This window comes from Protopterus annectens, chromosome 6.part1 (assembly GCF_019279795.1).
Source record: "Protopterus annectens isolate FY-2018-M chromosome 6.part1, PAN1.0, whole genome shotgun sequence".
Lineage (NCBI taxonomy): Eukaryota > Metazoa > Chordata > Ceratodontiformes > Protopteridae > Protopterus > Protopterus annectens.
The window spans coordinates 66,329,700-66,347,150 of record NC_056738.1 but is presented as its reverse complement, the minus strand read 5'-3'; the positions used below and the strand labels follow the sequence as shown (position 1 = coordinate 66,347,150).

The following is a 17,451-nucleotide window of genomic DNA, read 5'->3' as shown; positions in this document are numbered from 1 at the left end:
TAGGAGGACCTAATTGTATTTATGATATTAATATTAATGTGCTGCCAAGAGGCATTTCTGTTACTTATGTTATGTTCCAGCTGTAATTATGCTTGGATTAGCATGTATACATAATTTTGAGTCGTTTATGTAATTGTCAACATGTTGAATTAATGGTTTGGCAAAAAATAACATTTTTTTAAGAAACGTCTTTGAAATGAATATTTATTTTGATTCAAAAGTGTTCACATGCATTAGGATGCAGGTAAACAGTTTTTTCTGCCAAAACAAGTTTGTTTTGCTCTTTTAAACATGAGCTTTAAAACAAATAAAATACTATGCTGGCAAAAATAAATAAAATGCAAACAGGAAATTGAAGTGAGCAGTAAGTATTTGGGAAATAAATTTCAGAATTATGAGAGATCTCAGAATGATCTAAGAAGTACTTACCAACATTGAATTTCCTGTGAGAGACTCTAATTTCCAAGTTTCCTATCAGAGACCCTGATTTCCTGACTGTCATTAAAAATCCCTGACAGGTGGCAACCCTAACTACAGATCCTTCAATAATGCTAATGAATCTTTCATATTGCATGACCTGGCATGCACAACTCTTTGTTACTTAATGAAAAGATTCTTGTACTTCCAACAACATTTTTCCACATCACCAGACAAGTAAAGCATAATGCATTCTGTGATTCATGTCTGAAGTGAAAAAAGACCATCAAAGCTAAAAAAAAGTGCTCAGTAAACCTTTTGAACTGCCACTCAAGCTAGGTAGAATTCTGCAGAGTGAGAATGAGAAAGCTGTGCAAAAAACTTATACAACAAATTATTAAAAATCTTAATTACGTTTAGAACGGATCCAAAAACAAGTGGCAGATAAGACAATTACTAACAACTCTGAAATAACAGAAAAAATGTAAAAGATAATATCCAAATGCAAAATAATGCATAATTAAAAAAAATGTAAGTTCTGTATAATGCCATTTGTCAGTATTTACAAAGCTGGACTTGTCTGAAAAAAAACTTAACCAGGGTTTTGTATAAGGAGAAAATGGATGGCTGCTGAACAGTCTTCATGTTTTAGGAAGTAACCTTTAAGAAAATGATATTATTTTTCAGTTATGTAATTCTCCCAAGAGAGAACCATATAACATAGCCAGTAATTCAATGCACCATACTTTTGCTCACTTACTGTATCTGTAGCTGTCCATTTTTAGTTTATTCTGAGAACTTGGTTTTATTAAAGGCAGAGTATTTTCAGTGTTGATGTAAAAAGTTAATCATGGCAGAGTGGAGCCAAGACAAAAGAATGGTAAATGTACACTTACTTCCAGACATCAGTTGTTTCTGATGGTCCAAATTCATTATTCTCAAGCTTTACCAAGGCAAAACCACCAATGGCATACAGAGATCCACCCACGCTGACCAGATTAATGGAACTCCTTTCTTGGGGAAATTCAGGCATAGACTCCCACCTGTTTAAATGAAGAAAACACAGTATAAACATGTGAACATTTCTTCCTAGACGTAAGTGCTAGTAGTTTTTTTACACTATGTTGTTTCCTAAGGAAAAGAAGAAACAAAAATACAGATGAAATAGGGTTAAAGTCTTTGATAATGCAGTATGTTTCAACTATTGATTAAAATATATTTTCTTAAATATTAGAAAAAAGGAAGCTCCTTTCAGGAAGGCAACCACCATAAAGTGCAATAAGACTTAAGGAAATGTTTCATTCCGTGTATACACAAATTTAGTATAGTTTCCATATCAGTACAAAAACCTATGCAGAATTTAATAAATATATACCATGTATCTGTGTGTGTGTGTGTGTGTGTGTGTGTGTGTGTGTGTGTGTGTGTGTGTGTGTGTGTGTGTGTGTGATTATACTTGCATATTTATACAGTTAGTTTACTTTAATATTACAGAAACACATACTGTCCTAGTAAAAGCATTTATTATTATTATTATTATTATCATCATCATCATCATCATCACTGGCTTTTTCCTTCTCCATTTTCATTGAGACACCTTACCTGCATGCTACCTGCATGCAGATTGTGCACCTGCCTTTACTCACAGCACCTGTCTGGTAGGCAGTTCCATGAATCAGGTGACTGCTATATGTCTCTACTTCCTTGCATCTTTCCTGCAGCTACATTGTTCCCAAATTTTACTGCACCTTTAATTTTGCAGAGTATTTTATTTCCATGTGTTACTTACATCTTTGCACAATGTTATCATTACCAGCTTTTCCTTGATGCTAGATGTTAAATTTCTGGACTTGCTTCATATATAGTTTGTAGAAGGTATTGTTTACCGTATTAGCCATCCTTACTTGACATGCATTCATATGGTCAATGTGTCGCCCCATATGGGATATTTAGAACCTGACATAGCATTTCTACTGATGTCTTTGTAATAACCTGTATGATGACAGAGCCATCTTTCTCGTGTTAGTGGTTGTTCTTTAAGTGTATTCAGCCAACAGGCTCACTTTACCACTTAGCACAGCACAAATACACACACACACACACACACACACACACACACACACACACACACACACACACACACACACACACACACACACACACACACACACACACGCACGCGCATACACACACACACACACACACACACACACACACACACACACACACACACACACACACACGCACACTGATAATCCAAAGGTCATTGGCAGCATATGGCTAGTATTAAAGTTATGCTTATTCCAGTACTCAGTGGAATGAATGCACATAGCTAATCTTGGACTATTAAACATTTGGCAATGCAGCTGCAATCCAGTCTATTCTGGTATTCACTACAGCACACAGACCAACTGAAATAAAAACACAACTAATTCTAATTCATGAGTTCACTGGCAGATCAAGGTAGAAGTGTATTCAGATGAGAAGTTGAGCAGGGTTTTTACACTGTTTTTTTTATGTGAATATATATACATTTGACAGGTGGCCTGCACGTGTTCTCTGTAGTTCGTTACCCTGCAGGGTAGATAGATCTTAAATATTGTTCTAAATGATATCCTTTCTAGCTCATTCTGTAGGCAGTTATTTGTGAATATACATCTTTATTGAAAAAAATTGTTATGAATATATACTCATGAATATTTTGTGTGTACTAACTTGCCATTTTCTGGTGATTTCTTTAAAATTCCTTCTCCACCTCATTTATGAAGTATTTATTTCCAGCCTGCCACCATCTTGTCTGTACATGCTCCTTACAGTTTCTTAACTTGTGGATTTCTCTTGCATGATCTATTCACCTACTCAGTGAAACACACTAAAATCTATCCCTAACATAATTGTTGGCAGTGGTTGATTGCTCCCTTCTGTATTTCACTCGTTAAAAGAAGTTTCTGTGCAAGCAGTTATGACTGGAGAGAGAGCATGGACATCCATTGACATCTGACAAGTGTGGCCAGAGGTACTGCAGTGGTGTATATAATTAATTACTTGTGAAAGATCACCTTTATCACCCTACTGTAATATTTGTTTTGATATGGATTTAGAATAGAACACAGCAACAAGGATACTTGAGTTTATCTCTTTTTATGTATTTTTGCAAAGACTTGTCTGTGTATTTTGCTGACTGAATCATTTTGCATTGCTTGCATCAGTGTTTAAATAATTTGGAGTGCAGCTTGAACTGTTGTCCATTTATTCACTATTTGCATTTGAAAGTATGGTTTAGTTCTTCTGAAACATTGGAGCATCAATATTTCATACAGTGTAAAGTGTTTTGGCTCCTTGCTATATCTGTATTGTTTATATATCATCTGGTATTTGCTACTACAGGCATGTATTAACTACTGTTAATCTTGCAGTCTATAAATAATTGAAAGGACTTTATTTGATATGCTACAGGAATCAGTAATGAGATTCTAAGGGTTTCATACCAGACTAAACTTTCCATTGGCTACCTTGCTCATGTTTACATCTTTTGTGCTGCATTGAGGACCTTAATTGCCAGACTTTGCTCTCTTCCTTTTCCATGCATCATTTATCCTCTTCTTGCATTTGAACCACTGACCTTAAGGATAGTGTGCATTGTGTTATTCTTTCTGCACTCACAGCTACTTTAATCTCTGTGCATTAGCGCTTTCTCTTGCTTTGTCTCCTTTAGTAAATGTGTATATCCAACTACTCGCTGGAGCCTATCTCTCTACATGGCCACACTATGGTGCAGGGAGCATGTTGATGTTTGCAGCTAATTTAGTCATTGTGAGCTGCATGTGTTTTACTAGTATTTCTCATCTGTGTGCTGGTGCGCTGGTGAGCTGTTGAGCTGATTTCTCATGATTTTGAGTATTAGTACCTTGTTCCAGCATTGACACTGATACAGTGTAAGTAGGGCATGTAGAGCTCATTCTTTTCAGCATCTCTAATAGGCTGCAGTGACTGCTAGGTATGATAACTGTCATTTTTGGGTGAAGGTTTCTTTGGTTGAAGCTTTCAGGGCACCAGATATGATGGTCCCACTTTATCTATGTAGTGCTTTACTTGTGTTCTGGTTGAGCAGAATCACGTCCTGGTACATTTGCTTATGGGATATGAGATTTAACCAGAACTGATATTTAAAATGTGAAGATAAGACCCTCCTGTATTTTACAACAGCTTGAAGAGAATTGTTTTTGTTTTATAGCAGTGCACAAGGGACGTCAAATGAAACCTTCTTGGATAAAAGGTATGGACTGACCATTAAAAACCTGAAATATTTAGCTGGGATATGGAAAATCTATAATGTGATTAATCAGACAAGCCTGTACATATCCTATTTATGGAGCCCCAGGTAGAGAGACTATGCAGTAGTCAACTGCTCAGTGAGACCTTAGTAGACACAGACCAGTATCATGAGATCTGAAAGCAAGGAGCCATTCATTTATGTGCAACGCCATTATTGTAATGAGTCCTTCTGCAGCACAGAGTGTCAGTATGGCTTTTGTGGTTGATAGACACTGCACAGGATGCAAACATATAATCACAGTCATCATGAAATCATATGCCTTGGGTATGGGCATAGAAAATACAATGTCTAGAACTGTCCGACAATAGCAATAGGCAGTGGAAGGATACCTGGTAGTGACCATAGCACCAGAATAGCATACACACTGCAGAGCAAAGGCAGTAGTCGGTGTGAATAAGGCAAACAAGAATCTCAGCCTTCTTGACATGAGACTTTCATCATCTCAGGAGTAATTCTGATGAATAAAAAACATGACAGCCTTGTTTCCACAGTCTCTCATTTCACTTTCTTTAGCCCTTATTTCCAAGACAGTATAGCCTCCATACCAGGCGATTAGATAAACTATGAAATGGCAAGGTAGTTACATGATTAATCCAAATTCTGTTCATAAAGTCTGCAAACTCCACACTAGTAAAATGAGGTCTGTTACCAAGTACTACTTTTTCCTGGAATACTATGTGTGGCAAAATTATCTTGGAGTTTGAATAGTTACATGTGAAACAGCACTTTGTGCCTTACATATCCATCCACTTTGAATGAACATATATCAAGACCAAAAATATTTTCCAAAGGAATGGACCATCAAAGTTCACATGCATTCTATGATATGGCTATTCAGGCCATTCCCAATGGCTGCAAAAGTGCATTCTGTAGGATTTGCTGTTTGTTTTATATATATTAAATATCGTTAATTATTTTCTACATCTGATCCAAGCCAGGCCTTCATACATATGATATGGCTAAGTATTTCATTATGGAAATTTTAGTGTGAGCTAGGTAACATTTTTAGCGTTACAGAATCACCTTTTAGAGGGATTATGACTCTCAACTCCCTCAGTACATAGCCATCTCTTATATTTAATTGTCAGTTTTATGGCCTAATATGGCATAGATATTTGCTCAAAAAATCAGACTTAACCAAATTGGAAACTTGCTACAACAAAACAGCTCACTTCACAGCCAACCTTCCCCACCAAACTCACCATTGTATTGCTCTACATAAATTAAATTGGCTCAAGCTACCTAACCTTCTCCATCTCTAACAACTTAAATTCACACACAATATCATCTTCCATCCTGAGAGTTGCCCATCCCTCAAGGAACTTGTTGTTCCCTACTCATGTCCACAAAGTCTAAGATCTGCAGACAGAAACTTTCTCACAATAAACAAAGCTAACATTTACGGTAAAGCCTTATTCTCAAATCAAATAGCCAAATTATGGAACTCTTTACCCCACACCTATCAAAACACACTTGAATCTACCGGTTTTAAACAACTGCTATTTGAACATCTATCCAAGAACTGTCATTGCTCCTGTGCCAAACCTGACTGACAAGATCTCTATAACTCTCTCAACACACTGTCCACTCCTTATCTCATTTTCTCCCTCTCCTCAGTGTTCATTACTACTCAAAAATAAATATATATAAAGGAAATTTCATTTGGTCATAACTATTATTTAATATGTACACACTACTAATTTTATTTTTCTCACAGTGACCTTCACTGAAATGCTTGTGTTTTTTCTATTTTGAACCAGTATCTACTAGAAAACTGTATTGAATACTACTTTGTATAGACTAACTAGAAGAAGTGTATTCTCCATCTTACTGTATGTATACTATTGTACTATCTCTGTGGAGCTTTTCTCCCTAGGCCTTCACTGAAAATGGGCTTCTGGCCTAGCTGGACTTTCCCAGTAAACAAATATATAAATAAATAAATACATTTGTTTAGGCTACACCTTCATGACATGCTACATCTCCAGTGGTCTAGTGTTTAATTTGCTCTGTCTGTGACATTTAACATCAGTATTTGATCAGCATGTTCACTTCTATAGGTTTTTCTGATTATGTTAGAGGAATAATTATTACTTTTTTCTTTTAGCTTGACCTTCTCTTCCAGTGGCCGAACCTCTCTGCTGTTGTACCATGATACAAATGCACCATGACTGAGGGCTCCTGCTTGCTGCCTGCGTATGTAGATGTATCACACTTGATGGATGCACTAGGTTATGCCGCAGCACTAGGTCAACATCTTGCTTTATAGGACACACTCCTCTGTCAGCACCTGACTGATCTGTCAAAGAGAGCAAGATAATGTTCAACCTGCTACATAGACAGTTCATTGAGTGGCTGTTTGGGATCTTGTCAGGGTGTATTTCATAAAGCGGGTGCCTGATATGACCTTGATGAGTTGCTTATTGAAGCTACTGGCATCTTCAGGACTGGTGCACACTCCCACTACTTACAATTCCCCACATTTCCTTCCCTATTTTGCTGTCTCCATTTCCACTGTTTCTTCACTAAAAAATATGTACTGCCTTCTATCCTACCATTTATCCTTTATAATTTTCTTCTCTTTGTACTTTTCTTACTGTATTGCCCAATTTCTACTTTTTTTTAATTCCCTTTTCCTTCCCCTTCATGGAACCAATAAGGTTCAACCTGACCTGACAGCAGACGCAGGTGAATGTACTGTGCTGCATTTCAGTTGTATGCAACACTTCATAACAGCCTGTTGCAACACATACAGATTCCTGCTGTTTGCTACCTTCAGCTATCTTGAGATCTGCACTAACCAGCACATGGCTACTTCCTTGCTCCACAATGTCCCGCTTGCTCTGCTTCACTTTGTTTGGCTTGTGGCTTTTTAGCCATGCTCTAGTTTTGACATTTGTCCATAACTAGCTGTTCAGTTGCACTGACACTTGTATATGTCTACTTTAAACTTCAAAGTATTGCCACTAAGTGCCACAATTCATGCTTAACCATACAGTCAGTCTCTATGAAACCTGGCCCCTGTTCTTTCCTCCTTAGCAAAAAAATATGAAAATTAGAACTTAGCTCCTTTTTACTCTTTTAACAGGCTTTTTATATAGCATTCTTTTTAGTTACATAAGTTGTCCTATTCATATGCTGCAGTATTCATAACATGAGGGAGTTCACCGCTGGCTGACCCAAACGTCAGGCCAGTATACAAAGTCTAATGCTACTGTGAGGTACGTGCGATGCTGCACATCAGCTAATGTATGTCACCCATAAAGTGACATCGGGTATAAAGCATACGTCAGCATCCACTGACCCATGAACTTTTCTGCTGCCTGTCCGATTGCCTGCTCTGGTTGTTGCTCATCAGACAAATTGTGAACCTTGGTTCAGATAAGCACCATTTTGGGATTTGTTGGGATTTATTCATTACTTTTTTGGCTACTGTGTTCTGTTTTGGTTGCATGTCAACCTGGAAGGGGAAGTGTCAGTGTGGAAGGCAGATTCCATATAAGGATTCTAATGACCTTTGCTTGTTTTGCCTAGGCCCAGACCACAACCATACTGCCTGTGCTCTCTGTAAGGCCTTTGTACCCAAGACCCTTCATAGTTGTTTAGCTTGCCTGAAATTATATCTTGAGAATCGGTGTTTAAAACGTCTCACATGTGACATGGAAGCCATGTTGGCCCCTTCAGACAAGCCACAAGCTAAAAAGGCCAAGAAACCAAGGCCTGATTTACCTGCTGCTCCCTCTGCTCCAAATGAGTCTCCTGAGGCTGATGTTGGTCTGCAGTCCATTCTGGAGTTGGTACACATTCCTTTCATGGGTACCGGGGTGGAGGTCGTGAAGGACCCTACCAGTATGTCCTGCAGGGAATTGCAGGTGTCCAATTCAGGCATAGAGGGAACCACAGCTTGTTTTTACTGGAGGCCCATGTGGCATTACCCAAATCATAGTATGAGAGGATGTTCCTACCAATATTGTGGAATGTAGGCCGACGTCAGGCCCATCCACCTTCCACAATATGGAGGCCCAAAAAGAAAAAGAAAAAGAAAAAGATTAAAACTAAACATGTTTCTCCAACCCCTCTGTAACAACCACCGGATTGACAGGTCTTCTTTCAAGGCTTGTTCAATGCCTTTATGGCCTGCATCAGACCTCAGGTGCAACACTCTCTTCTCCTTCCTTTTCTCCTTGTACCCTTTAAAGAGGACTTCTGAGGAAGTTTCATCAGATGAGGAGGAATCACTAGGAGATAGGAGATGAATCATTGGCTTACTCAGGCCAAATTTCTTCCCCTCTGGGTTATGCCTCACCAGAAGAGGAATCTAGTGGCAATGATTACCCTGTGGAAGATATCTCATTTGGGGAAACTGTTCTTAAGATGAGACAGTTCTTCAACTGGGACTGCTGTCAGGTATCTGACATCCAAAAAAAAGTACTATGATCTCCTACAGATGGACACCTCCTCACCATCAGTCATACTTCCTGTTCTGCCAGCCTTTCTAGATGCCTTTGCAGCTGCTTCTAATGCCTTGATTCCCAGCCTCCAGCCCCAAAGATTTTATAAAGTGCCAGAGGAATCCAAATTCTTATTCAAATGCCCCTCTGCAGATCCTGCTACCATTTCTGTCTCTGCAGACAAGGCATCCAAAATGCTGCCTTCTACCTCCCTACTTCCCTCAGATAAGGAATGCAAAGTCATGGAGAGAATTGGGAAAAAGGTCTATACTTCAGCTACTCTGGCCTTCAGGGCAATTAACTAACAGACCCATATGGCCAAATATTCCTTGAGGCTTATTTCAGATGGAAGCAAACTACTTTCTGAGCTCCCTGATTCACCCACTAAGGCAAAGCTTTCCTCCATTTTTAATTCATCTGCTCAGGTCACAGCATTCCAGTAAGTGCAGTTATGATGCAGTGGAGGCTAGAGTAGCTGCATCTGGGTAAGTCCTGAGGAGGTATTCATGGCTGAGGCTCTAACCTTTGCCTGATGACATTAAAGCAAAGATCATGGATGCTCCTTTGGACAACAAGGCTTTGTTTGGTACTTCATCTGCAGAACTATTCAAATCTCTTCAGCAGAAGGGCAAGGAACTGCAAGATCTTAAGCATATTTTTGTTTCCCCTGTCCCTAGGTTTCAGAAGAACTACCCTGCAAAAACCACCTTTGTTTGAAAGCCTGCTAGGCCCCAATCTAACAAAGGTAAGAGAGATACTAGGAAGCAATTTCCATCTATGTCTGCCTCCTCTACTCCCACCCAGAAACAGCCCTTTCAGGCTAAGCCTGGTAGTCTGTGACTACCCACCTCCATGCCCTTCACCTCCTCTCTCTCTCTCTCTTTCTCTCTCCCTGCTTGGAAACAGATAGCCCAGGACTCTTGGGTCCTGTCCATCATTTAATAAGTATACCTTATGGTGTGGAAGACTTCACTTCCCTTCAGGGGTATTCCACAGCCCCCAAAAGAACAACTGGAACTTTTTCCCCAGGTCATTTCCAATCTTTTGTCCCAAAACACTATTCAGGAAGTGGCACTCATGCAAGTTGGAAAAGGATTTTACTCCAGGATGTTCCTGATACCCAGGAAGGAGGGTCCCTGGAGACCCATTCTAGACCTCTCCCATCTAAATACGTTTCTGAAGGCTCCGACTTTTTGCATGCTAACATTGCCCACTTTTCTTCCTCTCATACTTCTTTGGACAGCAAAGATGCCTACCTTCATATCCCCATTCATCTTCGGTTCAGAAAGTTTCTTCACTTAGCTATTGCTTCCTCACATTTTCAGTTCTTTGCCTTGCCCTTTGGGCTATCTACGGCCCCGAGGGGCTTCACAAAATGCTTAGCTCCTGTTATAGGCTACTGTAGGATACAGGGCATACAGATCTTCCCTTATCTAGATGACCTACTCCTCCATGCCCAAACTCCAGAAATCTTTCAGGAGAATCTCTCCTTCATGGTGTCACTCCTGGAGAGTCTGGGGTTCACAATCAACTACCAGAAATCTGCTCTGATCCCTTCCCAAGACTATATGTTTCTAGGTAGTAGAATCCAGTCAGACAGGATGTGAGCTTCCTTACTCCAGAAAAGGTCCTGTCCCTAACCCTCTACTTTCAGGACCTCCCAAATCTCTAATCCATGACTGCCAGGGAGTTTCTTCACCTCCTGGGGTTCATTGCCTCCACTATCTGCATGCTCCCCTTAGCCAAATTACACATGAAATTCCAGTGGTTCTTGAGAACAATTTGTGAAAAATGCTCCAATCCTTTGAAGTTTATTATCTCATTTCTTCCTTGTTTGAAAAAGGAGTTGAACTGGTGAATCCTACAAGTAGCAAGAACCCAGGTATACCTCACCCAACACAAATTAAACAAAAAATAAGTACACACTGCTGAAGGTAGTCTTGCCAAAAAAGAACCAAAGTAAAAAATAATGCAGACGTACCACCATAGACACGATAAAATATGTGATTTAATAAAACTTTTAAAAGACAAAACAAACAAAGAGAATGTTGGATAAGCGCTTTTGGTAAAACCTTCTTCAGATCCATTATTCACTCCCATCAAGGCAAAACTTTTAAACAGTGTTCATTTTTCAACCAGTCATGCTGTTCAGGGGTGGTTCCTCTTCCATGGCTAATGGAGACAGGTCCCTCTGGTGGTAGTCCTCCAAAGTTACAAGTAGCAGGAACAAGTTCTACTTATTCCCTCTTCCTGTTTCTACTTTTTATGTTTATGCTCCGTTCTTTCAGAATGGGTTTTAGAGGTACCATTCCATTAAGGTCTAGTGATTTATCTGCTCTCAATTCCATAATCCACTTGGTCTCTTCCACCTCTGTTTTGTCATGTCACCTCCCCATGGGCTTTCCTTCAGCTTCATTAGAGCCATAAACTTGAAACTTTTATTTTCTTCCATCCTAATATGCTGATACAGGGCATTTGTAGCTACTTGATTTCTTATGTCTGATAGATGGCGTAAAATCCATTCCATAAAAGCCCTATTTGTTTTACCTACATAGTAGGAAAAGCATGCCTTGCAGATGGCTAAATATGCAATGTTCTTGTTGGTACATGTGACATAACCTTGAAAGGAATAACTCTTCTTGGTGACTGGATGTTCAAATATATTATGTGTCCATATAAAAGGGCAGACTTTGCAAAAACCACATTTCCAGGTACCTTTATGTTGGCTCCGTGTACTATATCTGTTAACAGTAAGGCCATCATGTTGACACAATAAGCGCTTCAGATTCTTCTTGTTCCGAAATGCAAAGCTAGGTTTATCCCCCACTATGTTTCGTAATTTCTCATCCGAAGTTAGGACTGGCCAAAACTTCATAATGGTATTGCAAATGAATCCATTATCTGTGCTGTAAGTCAGTGTGCACCTCAAATTAGCTATAGGTCTATTATCTTGTGGTTGTCTGGTTGCTTCACCCCTCCTATTAGAATATAGGAGATACCCCTTCTGAGTTCTGAGTTGCATGGCTTCTTCTCTACTCATTCTGGTATCTTCTTCCTTATATCTTCTTCTCTTAAGGGTGTTCACAAGAGTTTCTTTTTCTTTTAAGAAGATGTTGTCCCTAGAACATAATTTGGAGATACGTGTGACCTGGTTTCCTATCAAATTCCGAAAGATGTGCCTTGGGTGCATGCTGGTCTAATGTAACACATGGTTTCGCGATGTAGGTTTCCTGAAAATCATGGTTTCTATCCCTTTACCCAGGGTCAGGCAATGTTTCACATCAAGGAACTCTATCTCCCTTCAGGAGAATTTTAAGTCAAATCTCAAAAAACTGGTTGCGTGAGAGAGAAAAGTGACAAATTCCCATAGACTAGTGGCATCGCCTTTCCATAGGAGAAAGATATCATCCACAAATCTCATGTAGAAAATTATCTGATCTTTCCACAAATTGCATACATCTAGATCCCATTCTTTCTCCCATTGTGCTAAGACTATATTCGAATAACTGCTGGCACATGGGGTGCTCATGGCGACCCCCCTCATTTTTGCCAATAATGGGTGTCCCCATATAGGAAGATGTTCTCCAATACTAGTTCTAACAAAATACAAAGGAGATTAACATCCAAAACTTCACTCTCAGCAAATCTCCTGAGGGCTTCAATTTCATAATTGGTCGGGATGACCTTAAAAAGACTTTGCACATCCAGTGTGACTAATAATAATCCTTCTTCCTGGGTTCTCATTTCCATTTTCTCAAACAAGAGACCTAAGAAGTGTGTTGTGTCCTTCAGAACCATGGTGGCCTTTGAAACGACCTTTTTTAATTCAGCTTTCAAGAACACTGATAGAGGCACAGTCAGCCAGCCCCTTCCCAAAACAATGGGCCACATAGGTGGATCCTCTAAGTTCTTAGGTATTCTTGGCAGTCCACTAATGGTTGGTGTTACAGGATGGGCTATATCAAAATAGTCATAAAGCTTCTTCGTAATACTACCATTCTGAAAGAACGGAGCATAAAAATAAAAAGTAGAAACAGGAAGAGGGAATAAGTAGAACTTGTTCCTGCTACTTGTAACTTTGGAGGACTACCACCAGAGGGACCTGTCGCCATTAGCCATGGAAGAGGAACCACCCCTGAACAACATGATTGGTTGAACACTGTTTAAAAGTTTTGCCTTGATGGAAGTGAATAAAGGATCTGAAGAAGGTTTTACCTAAAGCGCTTATCCTACGTTCTCTTCATTTGTTTTGTCTTTTAAAAGTTTTATTAAATCACAGAGTTTATCATGTCTATGGTGGTACATCTGCATTGTTTTTTACTTACCTCTCCCAACATAGGACCAGCACACAGATGCTTCAGACAAGGGATGGGGAGCAGAATTGGAATTCTGGAGGGTCAGAGATCTCTAATCTCCATCCCAAAGAAGAGAGCATATCAGTATAAAGGAGATGAGGGCCTTGATTTTTGCCCTGCACATTTTCAAGCCTCTTCTTTTCTCAGGGGTTTTGAAGTGGTTTACAGACAATACCATTGTCCTCTGGTATGTCAACAAACAGGGAGGAACAAAATCTTACCTCCTGTGCAGACTGGCACTACAAACAGAGTTGGCTTCACAGAAACAACTGTCCCTCCAGACTGTTTACATTCCCTCGACTCAGAATGTCAAGGCAGACACACTCAGCAGGTCCATGACTCAATCCCATGAATGGATGTTACCCAGGGATGTGTTTCTGGACACAGTCCATCGATAGAGTATACCTCAAGTAGACCTCTTTGCCTCACCCATGAACAGACAGCTTCCCAGGTTTTGTGCCAGGGTTCCACATCCCCTGGCATAGAAGGTGGAGTCTCTATCCTTTTTGTGGAAGGTGAAGTTTCTTTATGCACCCCCTTCCTACATCTCCAAAAGGCCCTGTTGAAAATCCTGCAGGACCATGGACCAAACAAAAATCTTGCTGGTGACCCCCTTTTGGCCAAGACATCATTGGTTCCCCTTTCTTCTGCATTTAATCAAGGGCAATCACCACAAGTTACCTGACAGAATGGACCTTCTCACCCAGGACAAGGGAACTCCAGTACATCCACAGATGTCAACTCTAAATCTGACCCTGTGGTTGACAGGGTTTTGATTTTGATAGACACCTGATTTCTGAGGATGTGCTTCAAGTTCTGCAGGAGGACAGAAAACCCACAACTAGGAAATCCTATGTTTTCAAATGGAAGAGGTTTTCCAGCTGGTGTCTCAAAAAGGATTTACAACCCCTGTTAATGGATGTCCCAGTGGTCCTGTCCTACCTGTGTGAATTAATGAAGAGTGTGCTGTTTTAATCCTCAGTAAAAGCCCATCTTTCTCCTATGTCTGCATGTCTGCCTATGTCTCCTCCTTTACCTTTCAGGTTGGAAGTTAAAATTTTCTTGAAAGGCATCCTTCATATCAGACCACCAAGGAAACCAGTTACCACTCTTTGGGATCTCAATTTTGTCTTGGAGAAACTTACCCTGGCCTCTTTTGAGCCAGCAAGTTCTTCTTCTCAAATATTGAAAAACAGGAACCAAAACCAATAAATCCAAATCAAGGCAGAAGCTAGCTGAAATAACTCAGGAACTCGAAAGAAATAGCGTACACAGTTTAATAATCCGCTTTCGTCCGTAGACTTCTTCAGAATGAATGAATACAAAACAGTCAAAGTTTAAATAGGCAAAAATCACCATGGAAATAAATTAAAATCAATTAGTGATGTCATTTCAGAAGTAAGAAACAATGCATTTAAAGGGGTACTGACAATGTCAATTAATATGTAAACAGACAAAATCGTCACTTTTGTTGACTTTCAATTTCTTATGTTTTAGGAAACATTTGACATTAATGGTCTCGTTGAGACCAGGAGGATGATCTGATTTCAATTTAATCTGCCAATATGTCTCTCTTTGAAGTAAAAAGTTCTTGAAGTCCCCCTCCCTCATGTCCTTGTGACAAATTTCCAAAATTGAAAATAAAAATTTGTTAAAAGACTGACATACTAAACTATGTTTAAAAAGAGCATTCTGATCATTTTTAGTTTTAATGCTATATAAATGTTCCCTTATTCTAATTCTAAGTTGCCTAGTCGTCATACCGACATAAAAGGCAGTACATGATGAACACAAAGCAATATAAACCACACCTGAAGACCGACAATTTACTGAGCCTGGAACGGGAAAAATTCTATTGAAAGAAGCCACTGAAATGTATGGTCCAGTTGAAATGTACCTACACACATTACAATCATGGCAGCAACTCATGCCTCTTTCACTAGTATAAATCCCTTTAGAATTGTGTGCACTTTTTTCTAAAAGCTTTTTCAAGTTGGAACTATTCCTGTGTATAAATAAAGGTCTGGTTCCTAAAACGTCATACATATCAGCATTTCCCTTAATTACTCTCCAATTTTTTGAAATAATATTTTGTATATGCTGATTGTCAAGGTTCATTTCCAATGAACAAACAATATTTGAATTGAATGTATTATTGTTTTTATCGTTCCTAAAAGTCAAGTTGTTTGAACTTGAACTTAATATCGAAGGATAATGACTGGAACGTTTATTAAAAATGTCAGTTGCCGTTTGAATTAAATCTGATTCGGGATACCCCCTGTGAAAAAACAAAGAAATGATAAAACAAAATTCTTGAAAAACATCAGAGTCTTTGGAAGTCATACGACTTGCTCTGATGAACTGTCCTTTTGGAATGTTAGAAATCACGTGTTTCGGGTGCCCACTTTTGTAGTGGAGATACCCATTATTAAACGTCTGCTTTCTATAAATACGGCTGTGTAACTTATTTTCCTCAGGGTCCCATCTCAAATTGACATCCAAAAAATTAATGTTAGTACCATATTCACCTATTGTAAACTTCAAATATGAAGAATAAGAATTGATGTCAAATAAAAAGGAATCGGTGGATAACTTTTTATGGTCTAGAATGAAAAATAAATCGTCAATAAAACGGCAATAAAACACAATATTATACTTCCTAACAAATGATGGGATGAACTGACGCTCCCACTGGGCCATGACCAAGTTGGCATATGCTGGTGCTGCTGAGGACCCCATTGCTACTCCTCTTTTTTGTCGGTAATAAACATGTTCAAACAAGAAAAAATTATTTTCTAAAATAATCTCCAAAAATCTGCAAATCAAAGAAATGGTGTTTTTGGAAAAAACAGAATAAAAATTAGTTAAAAAATTCCTTATTGCTTCAATACCCTCGTCTTGAGGGATGCAAGTATACAAAGACACCACGTCAACAGATAGCATGGTGTGTCTATTTGGATCAAAACCATTCGAAGAAACAAATTCTTTTACTTTAACTAAAAAATGCCATGAGTCCCGGAGAAAAGAAGCTTCATTGTTGATGACTGGTCCCAATAAAGCGTCAATGACTAATGCCAACCCTTCAGTGATGCAATGAGGGGATGAGACAATTGGTCTAAAAGGTGGATTTGTCAGGGATTTGTGGGTTTTAGGAATCCCGAAAAAACCCCCAATGCGGGGCTGATCAATAACACAAAAGTCATAAAGCTCATGACTGATGTCCCCCTCCATAAGTGCTTCATATAAAAATGAATATATAGTGCTCTGACGTTTGTGAATGTCAAAAAGTGTGATAGTCTCATATTCATTGGTGTTCCCTAAAAGCTTCAAAATGCATTCAGTATACCTATTCTGACTCATAATGACAATATTATTGCCTTTATCGCTCTTCATGAACCTAAATTCACTACACATAGACTGTAAATTTTTTAGAGCTTTTCTTTCTAAACAAGAAAGATTTTGATGAACATTAAAGGTGTTGGTTAATAACTGGTTAACATCCTGCAGACAATTCTCTTCAAAAATCTTAATTGTGTGCTGTAAATTGGGACAAAAGATGGAAGGTTTAATGAAAACCTTGTCAGAAATATTAACATCATGCAATAAAAAATGTAAATTTAGTTTCCTGACATATTGTTTGATATCAATGACAGTCTTTACATAGTTAGCTCTTGAACATGGAACAAAATTAAGTCCAAGTTTCAAAATGTCCATTTCCTCAGTGGAAAAGGTATGATCAGTCAAATTAATTACACTAAAGAAATTACTTTCAGAGTCTAAGTTTCATCGCCCGATGATTGCGAACTCAAAAAAGTTCGACTGCGAGTCAAAACAGTTGTCGTAGAATTTGATGCTTCTTGTTGGAAAAAGAAGGCGGCACCACTTCATTGAC

The 17,451-nt window shown here is 38.9% G+C and overlaps 1 protein-coding gene across 1 annotated transcript in view; it reads right to left on the bottom strand.

The window, feature by feature from the left end:
• Window positions 1-17,451, bottom strand: part of KLHL41 (kelch like family member 41) — a 177,433-nt gene that overhangs the window by 26,404 nt on the left and 133,578 nt on the right. Inside the window, exon 5 of the mRNA XM_044075489.1 lies at window positions 1,314-1,460. Within this exon, the coding sequence (XP_043931424.1) occupies window positions 1,314-1,460 (147 nt within the window). The remainder of the gene's footprint in view (window positions 1-1,313; window positions 1,461-17,451) is intronic.